This window comes from Coregonus clupeaformis, chromosome 20, assembly GCF_020615455.1.
Source record: "Coregonus clupeaformis isolate EN_2021a chromosome 20, ASM2061545v1, whole genome shotgun sequence".
Lineage (NCBI taxonomy): Eukaryota > Metazoa > Chordata > Actinopteri > Salmoniformes > Salmonidae > Coregonus > Coregonus clupeaformis.
This window is the reverse complement of record NC_059211.1, coordinates 54,342,264-54,351,596: the sequence shown is the minus strand read 5'-3', so window position 1 is coordinate 54,351,596 and position 9,333 is coordinate 54,342,264. Positions and strand designations below refer to the sequence as shown.

The 9,333-nt window shown below is 47.3% G+C and overlaps 2 protein-coding genes across 4 annotated transcripts; both read left to right on the top strand.

Moving 5' to 3' along the window:
• Positions 1-311: 311 nt before the first annotated feature.
• Positions 312-6,398, top strand: cdc25d (cell division cycle 25 homolog d). Of its 3 annotated transcripts, none has more exons than XM_045205575.1 (12): positions 312-1,453; positions 1,665-1,846; positions 2,063-2,184; positions 2,589-2,631; positions 2,961-2,994; positions 3,175-3,333; positions 3,833-3,940; positions 4,103-4,165; positions 4,463-4,561; positions 4,750-5,042; positions 5,218-5,335; positions 6,082-6,398. In XM_045205575.1, the coding sequence occupies exons 1-12, from the start codon at positions 1,412-1,414 to the stop codon at positions 6,205-6,207; spliced, it is 1,389 nt and encodes a 462-aa protein (XP_045061510.1). In that variant the 5' UTR covers positions 312-1,411; the 3' UTR covers positions 6,208-6,398. The 3 variants fall into 3 exon arrangements, with proteins under 3 accessions (XP_045061510.1, XP_045061511.1, XP_045061512.1); XM_045205576.1 differs by having other exon boundaries at positions 313-1,453; positions 1,670-1,846; XM_045205577.1 differs by lacking the exons at positions 312-1,453; positions 1,665-1,846; positions 2,063-2,184 and adding an exon at positions 2,246-2,270 and having other exon boundaries at positions 6,082-6,396.
• A 302-nt stretch (positions 6,399-6,700) lies between these two features.
• Positions 6,701-9,238, top strand: pgam1b (phosphoglycerate mutase 1b; the record flags this gene model as incomplete). The annotated part of the gene is given in 3 exon segments (XM_045205578.1): positions 6,701-7,057; positions 8,557-8,831; positions 9,058-9,238. Coding segments are annotated over 3 exon segments (595 nt in total), but the record flags the coding sequence as incomplete, so codon positions are not given.
• Between the last annotated feature and the right edge of the window lie 95 nt (positions 9,239-9,333).

Genomic DNA, 9,333 nt, shown 5'->3' with positions numbered 1-9,333 from the left:
CGATTCAAGGCTGTATCACAACCAGCGGTGATAGGCCGTCATTGTAAATAAGACTTTGTTCTTAACTGACTTGCCTAGTTAAAGGTAAAATAAAAAATCCATTGCGTTTTCATCTCTTATCGAATAAACTATAAAAGTCTATTTTTCAATGTATCTTTCTCAAAAACGTTTGTATATTGTCCTATACAATTATCTGTACTCTTAATGTTTTGTAAAAATAAAAAAATAATAATACTAAAACATTTTTTTAAAAACATTTTGACTATCACACTGCAGTTCCCCCGCGACACGGTTGGGAGTCGCGACCTCGACTTTGAATATCACTGTTCTAAATGACGGCTTTTGATAGCACTGAAAATAGGTACAGTATGAATAACATACAGTTGTCAATAGCCTACTATCAGTCAAGAAAGATGACTGCTACACGGTTCACTTAATGCAAAAATGCGTATAGCCCTATAGTAAGCCAACTATAGGTAGTAATTCTGTAGAGGTGAGATGTTTAGATTGTGTGCAAGCAGCATCTAGCCTGGCCATAGTAGTGCCCTAGGCTATAGATTTTGTAGAGGGGCTGAAGATCAATGGAATAGTGGGAAATTATGACGAACTGAATGAATTTCCCGAGGGAGAACAATTTGAATGTAATTTCTTATTTAACCAGGAAGTTGAGATATAATAAAACAGTGTCTCGTTTGTCTCAGATAGGCCTTGTGTCAGAAATGATGATAACATGAAATACCCGATATTGCATTATATCTTCATACATCCCAAACTCAGTTATATGACCAACGTTAGCCTACTATTCAGTGAAGGACATAGGCCACCTTTTGGAAGTGACCTCAGCTATGCATTGTCAATATCTATCTTTCATACTTAGCATATAGGCTATTGTGTAATTTGATATGCCCCCATAAGGTGAAGGAGCTCCTCACAATGACAACGAATGCCGCTTCAGCCCGCGGATGCGTTACCAGGGGAACGAACCACCATTAACACAGTCACTGTGGGTGGCCGCCTGGCCGGCCAGTGTTTTGGGTTGGTGACTAGGCTATGGGTGCGTCCCATCTCCTTTCTCCTGAAGTCTGCACTCTTGCACTCTCACTACTTCCCACAAATCTAAAAGCACTGGATTGGTGGAGGCTTTGGATAGAGGGAGAGTTTCTGTAAGTATTCATTAAAGGACTGTATGGGTATAGGCTAAATAATACCAACAGTATATTTCTTAGTCATTTCCTTTCAAATCAGTGAAGGGAAGTGAACAAGTGCACACTTTGGGAGGAAGGAGATATAAACAGGGCAGCTTGATTGCGTGAGGGGTCGGGGACGTCCCCATGCATGCCCGGTCTAGCTGGCTTGTTGTAGCAACCACGGTTGCCACGGGGAAGGGGCTGAATGAAACATCCCTGCTTTGATGGGAGGATGGAGACCCATAACATCCATCATCATCACACAGGTGAGACCTGGGAACATTTTTGGCACAGTTTTACGCAAATAGTGTATCTTGATAGTATGGATATCGTGTAGACTTAGGTATGTTCGCTGGTTATAATTTTACGCATGATTGTAGTTTTACGCATGCATTTTACGCATGACGTTTAACAGAATTGAGGCACAACTTAATTACTTCTAAATAAGCATAATTCGTTGCTGTTGTTTTATTATAGAATAGGCTACGAGGAATGGAGACATTCAATGTACTTGGGAATGAAATCTCTCCGGGAGACGCGCTACCGGGGCCGTCACACAACGAGATCGTTTGGAGCTTGTCACCTTCACCGGACAACGGACCATCACCTGTCTCCGAGCTCTCCTTCAGCCTAAGGAACCTCCGATGCCACGACGGCGCGTGAGTACACACACAGTTGTCACCGTTACTTAAAAGCTATAGAAAGCTGTGTGTCGGCTAGGAGATGGGGAATAATAGAAGGAAGACAATGTGGGCACTTTGGGACCTTGTGCGCAGCAGAGCGACTGGAGACTATCAAGTCCAGTTGTAACATAGTTGAACATATTTTGATCTTTGTTAGTAAAAATAAATAAACGTCCATTTCATACTCCACAGCGACACCCCGCGCAGAAAGCTGCGACTGACGCCGGAGCTAGTGACTCCCAGTCACCCGGGACCCACGCCGAGTTCAACGTGGGGCAGAGGGCTTGCCCCCCCGGGAGAGGGGACGCCGACAGGTCTGGGCAAGCTCTGCGTCTGGATGACTGATGGGGAAATAGCCTAATGAATGATTAGCGGGTTCCTCACGGCTTGATGACGCTGGGTAGAGTTAGAATACATCAGAGACAGAACTCAACTAATGGTTCCATCCCAAATGGAACACTGTTCACGACATAGTGCACTACTTTTGACTAGAGCCCAATATAGGTCCTGGTCAAAGGTAGTGCACTATATAGGGAATAGGGTGCAATTTGGGACATAAACATTGAGATTTAAATCCAGTTTGTCCAGAATTAAAATCTCAGTTTGTATATCACTTTTCAGGTTGTGAATCATTTACATGTGTAGCTTCCCTTTTGATAAATAAATTACTCTAAAACATTTTAAGTCAGATTTTTTTCACAATATTCTGTCTATGTAGGTAACATCCTGACAGAATCCGGGAACAGGAGAAGGGGAGAGAGGTGAGGACACATGGATTCTATAAGCAACAATTGCATAAGGTGAATGTACCAATTTGTAAGTCGCTCTGGATAAGAACGTCTTGTAAATGACGAAAATTTAAATGTAAATGTAATTGCTAAGTTATTATTAGGTGCCTACAAATCACAGGCATCTGGTGGCACCTTAATTGGGGAGGACAGCTCATAGTAATGGCTGGAACTTTCCATGTGTTTGATACCATTCCATTGATGCCATTCCAGCCATTATTATGAGCTGTCCTCCCCTCAGCAGCCTCCTGTCTGCGGTCTGAATTACATTTTCAATCATTGTTTTACCATTTACTTTATAGGTTTCTCTCCCCTGCACGTTCTGCTCCTAAAATGGTGAGTATTTACAAATAAACTGAGGGAATAACACTGGCACTGGAATTGGAACAGAGTGACCTGACTGGAAAAACTCTGTGCTCTAACTATATTCAATAACATCATCATGTGACCTAACTGGAAAAACTCTAACTATATTCAGTAACATCAGCATGTGATGTTCTGGTTCTGGTTGTCCAGAAGCGTCTGCGTGTGAAGCTGTCGACCCGGTTCTGCAGCGCTGCAGTTCAGAGGTCAGACCCAGGGGTCAGGGGTCTCAGGTGTCAAGGTCAAAGGTCACCGCCAGGAGATGGAGCCTTGCGTGTCCGTCAGGGTGACGTGGAGCTGCCAGATGTTGAGGTGAGATCCATTTGCAGTGTTCCAATTTTCTACACTGCTCTCTGAAGTGTGCACCACCATATTTCTTACATCAAGGGGAGGGAACAAGTGCACACTTCGGGGAGGGGGATAGAGAATGATAAACATAGGATCCCCCTGTAAACCTGGGGCCCATTTGTGTCATATTAGTTTAATGAAGCCTGGTTAAAGTGGCGCAGTGGTCTAAGGCACTGCATCGCAGTGCTAGCTGTGCCACTAGAGATCATGGTTCGAATCCAGGCTCTGTCGTAGCCGGCCGCGACCGGGAGACCCATGGGGCGGCGCACAATTGGTAGGGGGGGAATGGCCGGCGGGGATGTAGCTCAGTTGGTAGAGCATGGCGTTTGCAACGCCAGGGTTGTGGGTTCGATTCCCACGGGGGGTATGATAATGTATGCACTCACTAACTGTAAGTCGCTCTGGTTAAGAGTGTCTGCTAAATGACTAAAATGTAAATGTTAAAAACAATGTATCCCATCAGGCATTGCTCTCTGTACGGCGGTTCAAGTCCAGGAGAAGGCCATTCCCTCCCAGTAGCCTCCTGGGTTCTACTATGGAGGACCACACCCTGACAGGAGACTACAGCAAGGTGTGCAACCTTACATCAACATATTTTTTTGCCAGCTGGGTGGTAGTAGGCTAGGACAAGCCCTTGATTGGTTGAATCGGGTGTGTTAGTGCTGCGCTAGAACAATGTGTTCATTGTGTGTGTGTGTGTGTGTGTTATGGGTGTGTGTGTGTGTGTCCACAGCCACTTCTGTTACCAGTGGAGAGAGTGGACCACCAGGATCTTCACTGCATCTCAGCCCAAACAGTAAGTCCCCTCCTTTCCTTCATCTCTCCTTCCTTCCTTCCTTCCCTCCTTTCCTTGCTCCTCCACTCCCACCCTCTATATTCACCTTTATTCTCTTTATCATAAAGATATCCACAGCACATACATATGTGGGACTACAACACTGGATACTGGACTTCAGTGCTACTATAGCAACATTCCTGTTAGCGATGGTATCTAGAGGGTAATCTCCTACTAGTACTGTAGCCAGTTTGGTAAACTACTGTTGTTACCATTGCTGTGGTGAACTGGAGGTGCATTTCTCCTGATGGCCTGCAGGTGGCGTCTCTGCTAAGAGGACAGTACAGTGGTGCAGTGGAACACTTCCTCATCATAGACTGTCGCTACCCTTACGAGTACCACGGTGGACACATCAAGGTGATAATGTTTTTTGAGTAAACCAAATAGAGAAATAAACCAAAACCTCAAGCATAATATTGATTACATTTATTTTATATACATAACAAGTTAACGACTGACCCGTCTGATCATTTATTACCTATTATATAGGCCTACTCATCTGTCCTCTACATATATATTTATGTTGTTCTCCATGTGTCCCATAGGGGGCAGACAACCTCCACACCGAGGCTCAGATCCAGGGGGCTTTACTCCAGCTCCCTGCCCTCTACCAGCTCTCCTCCTGGGGCAGAGCTCCCACCAGCCCCCCTGGACAGGCTCCAGATACAGGCGTGAGTGGTAGTTCCATGGGTGGAGTGTTACAGAGGTTCGGCTCACAGTCACATTCACCCGGAAGTGGTACCACGCCACCGGGACAGGGGTCACCCTTGGAGGGGTCGTCGCCTCGGAAACTGATCGTGTTCCACTGCGAGTTCTCGTCAGAGAGGGGCCCGCGGCTGTAAGAGAAAAACACACACACTCGTCGGCACATAGGCTGCACACACACACACACAACACAAAACAGAGAAACACACACACATTCACACACACACACGCCACACGCACCCCCTCACCCCACAAACATACACAACTTCCTGATCCTGATCCTGGCTGTTCCCGCCTTTCCCCTGTAGATGTCATTACCTGAGAGAGCTGGACAGAGCGCTCCATGCCTCCCTCTACCCTCTGCTCTTCTACCCTGAGCTCTACCTGCTGGAGGGGGGCTACAGATACTTCTACTCCTGCTACCCGGTACGGTTCCTATGTACATCATTGTAGCGAATTCGGTGGTAGCTCTGATCGCTGTTACTATAACGACTTAACCAGCGTTACGCCAAGAGTGTTGTCCAGTCGCTACAATATGAGATTTAATAGGACAGTTTCTTCATAATCAATGTACACTTCCTACTTATAATAGTATAGCACATTTTTTGGGGGGAGTGATAGTTACGACTGGGACTTGAACCTGGATCCCTGTCACTCCAACAGCTTAGCTATTGACAAGGTTGCTAAAATCGCTACGATATGAACTAAAACAGCGTCTTCTTCATATTCAATGTCTCAGAGTAGTGAATCACAAACTGTCTTTTAAGCGTTTCTAATTTTCCCTTGACCCTCTGAGTAAACCAGAGAACTGTTTCTAGTTACAACACAGAGTGTTGTTGACACAACCCTGAAGGTCTCAGCCATGACCCCAACCCCCATGATTTAGACGTTAGGGGGTTATTAGACTATTACTGAGTCCACATTTTCTTCTATACAGCCTATTCATAAACACTTTCAATGCATTTTCCCTCTGTTCCTCTGCCTGCCTGCCTGCCTGCCTGCCTGCCTGCCCTGTCTGCCTGCCTGCCCTGCCTGCCTGTCTGCCTGCCTGCCTGCCTGCCTGCCTGCCTGCCTGCCTGCCTGCCTGCCTGTAAGTATTTCTGTCTGTCTGCCTGCCTGTAAGTCTTTCTATCTGTCTGCCTGTCTGTCTGTCTATCTATCTGCCTTTCTAGGATCTGTGTGAGCCGCGTGGCTATGTTCCCATGCTCCACAGCGAGTACAGAGAGCAGCTGGGACGATTCAGACGGAAGACCAAGTCAAGACTCCACAAGAGACCGCCGCTCTACAAGACTCACTGACTTGCTTGCATACCAACCTTCTACGGTCCCCTTTACACAATGGTGACTGATACCCTTACAGTCTGCTGTCAGGTTGTACAGATTGGTCTCAGGGAGTCGTCTAACAATAACCCCCTGATGCATATCTCTTTTGAAATGAGTTATCAATAAAGTTGTTTCAATACAAAAATAATGTGTCATTATCATGACCTTTTATATTGTGACATAATAAACTTCCTTTTTCATGCAAGGGACAGCGAGAGGAAGATATGGCAGCATATGAGTAGCCTATAATACATGTAAAAACAAGCAAAGTAATAATATGCTACCCATAAAGTATATCAATACTAAGCATACACTAAACATAGGCCTAAAATTGTTATTACAAGGCAACGGCATCACTGTGATACGAAGGTCGCCTAGGCTACTGTGTTTTTTTTATCCACTGAGCATCACTGGCTGACTTGCACCACCGCGCGTTCGCTTCCTCAGCGCCGCACACGAGATGGTTTCTGATTGGTCTAGCGCCGCAGGAAGTCTGTCGGCATTATACAGAAGGAGCTTTCAAGTTCACAACAGAACAACCAGCCTAGGTAACTTCTCGAACCGAATCCTCATTTCATATCAGCCACGACACTACTGCGGGTCTTTTCTCCGCATTTGACGAGAAGATTTTTGCTCTTAAATTCCCGAAAATACAGCGGAGGTCGATTCAAACATCACGGAGTCGGGATGGCTGCGTACAAGTTGGTTCTGATCCGTCATGGAGAGAGCTCCTGGAACCAGGAGAACCGCTTCTGCGGATGGTTCGACGCGGACCTCAGTGAAACCGGGGAGCAGGAGGCGAAGAGAGGAGGACAGGCGCTAAAAGGTGACCCGGTCAATAATGTTACACAGTATAATGTCTCTCTCGCTCTCTCCTTTTCTCTCGGTCTCTCTCTCATAGGATTAAGACAGGGCAAGGAGGGCCATGGAGAGTTTTGCTAACAGATAGTAGGTCAGTCTATTCCGTTACGCAAGGCGCGGCTTGAGGAAACAGGTAGTTGTGTCACTGCGGCACTATCTTAACCATCACTTGAAGGAGTTGCCCGGTGGCATAATGTCAACTGTTATCAGCCACTACAGCCTGAGAGCATTTATGTTCTCTGTGTAGTGTAGCTGAGGTTGTGTTAGCCGTTTAGCCTAACATGGGTAGCCTAAAGCAACTTGGCCCAAAAAAAGGAAATAAGGGTGCATCTCAATAGTCTAAAGTGGACTCCTCCTCTCCTTGTCTCCTTTCCTTCACCTGCATAAGTAATATGGTGGTGGTGGATGCCTGCCAGCTATTTCCTGTCACCTGTCTAAATCTTTCACCTCAGTGCAGATGAAGGAAAGGAGACAAGGAGATGCACCCCCAACTAAAGCATGCTCTGCCAGGACCATATGTGTACATCATGGCTAGTCGGCTACATGCCAAAAGGAGGTGTGCTTTATGACTACCTCTCATTGGTTCAACACAACCTATCCATGTAAGACTATGACCGCCTGTATGTATTCATATATACAGAATCAACTCAATCACTACCAATCTGCCACAACTAGCACTGTCCCAGGCTACATAAACTAACAGTGGACTAGTGGCCTGCTATTCTGGTCCACCTCTAGACCAATATACAGAGGATCTGACCATGTATGTGTCACCTGCTGTAAGGTCCTATTTAAATGCTCTTATAGTTGCTTTCTGGCATAGATCTGGGGTAGCACATCTCATTGAGTGAGATTCTCTGTGTCCTCTGAAACTGTCCCCAAGCCTCTCCACACACTTCATGAACACTTCAGGCTATGCTGCTGCTCTCATCAAATCTGGCTCTGACACTACAAACACCCGTACTCACTCACTCATGCCAACCCACACACACTCTCTCTAACCCCTCCCCTCTCTCTAACCCCCCCCCTCTCTCTAACCCCCCCTCTCTCTCTAACCCCTCCTCTCTCTCTAACCCCACCTCTCTCTCTAACCCCACCTCTCTCTCTAACCCCACCTCTCTCTCTAACCCCACCTCTTTCTCTAACCCCACCTCTCTCTCTAACCCCACCTCTCTCTCTAACCCCACCTCTCTCTCTAACCCCTCCTCTCTCTCTAACCCTCTCTCTCTAACCCCTCCTCTCTCTAACCCCTCCTCTCTCTCTAACCCCACCTCTCTCTTAACCCCTCCTCTCTCTCTAACCCCTCCTCTCTCTGTAACCCCTCCTCTCTCTCTAACCCCTCCTCTCTCTCTAACCCCTCCTCTCTCTCTAACCCCACCTCTCTCTCTAACCCCTCCTCTCTCTCTAACCCTACTCTCTCTAACCCTACTCTCTCTCTAACCCTACTCTCTCTCTTCTCCTCAGATGCTGGCTATGAGTTTGACGTGTGCTACACCTCGGTCCTGAAGAGAGCCATCCGGACTCTGTGGTTGGTCCTGGACGGGATCGACCAGATGTGGCTTCCTATCCACCGCACCTGGCGCCTCAACGAGCGCCACTACGGAGGCCTGACGGGGCTCAACAAGGCAGAGACGGCGGAGAAGCATGGCGAGGCCCAGGTGAAGATCTGGAGGAGGAGCTACGACACCCCGCCCCCTCCCATGGAGGAGGAGCACGACTTCTACAACAACATCAGCCAGGTGAGAGGGATGCGGGACACACACACACACACAGAGGTACACACATAGAAGAGCACATGCAGAGGCCCACACAGGCACGGACACACAGAGACACGCACATAGAGGCGTACACACACACCTACAACATCACTGAACTCATATTCTGTGATTAGACACCATGGAGTCAGCCATACTGACCTGGGCTCCAGGCTTTGACTTTGCAGCACTAACCATCTCTTTCCTGCAGGACCGTCGCTATGGCGACCTGACGGAGGACCAGCTGCCGTCCTGTGAGAGCCTGAAGGACACTATTGCCCGGGCACTGCCATTCTGGAACAACGACATCGTGCCCCAGATCAAGGACGGGAAGAGGGTTCTCATCGCCGCCCACGGCAACAGTCTCAGAGGCATCGTCAAGCACCTGGAGGGTAGGTCACTAGGGGCAGGAGGGAGGGAGGACTGTTTGGTTGCTCTTATATGTTACTGGTTGTTGACTGATATTGTTGTTTTTCTGATTGTTGTT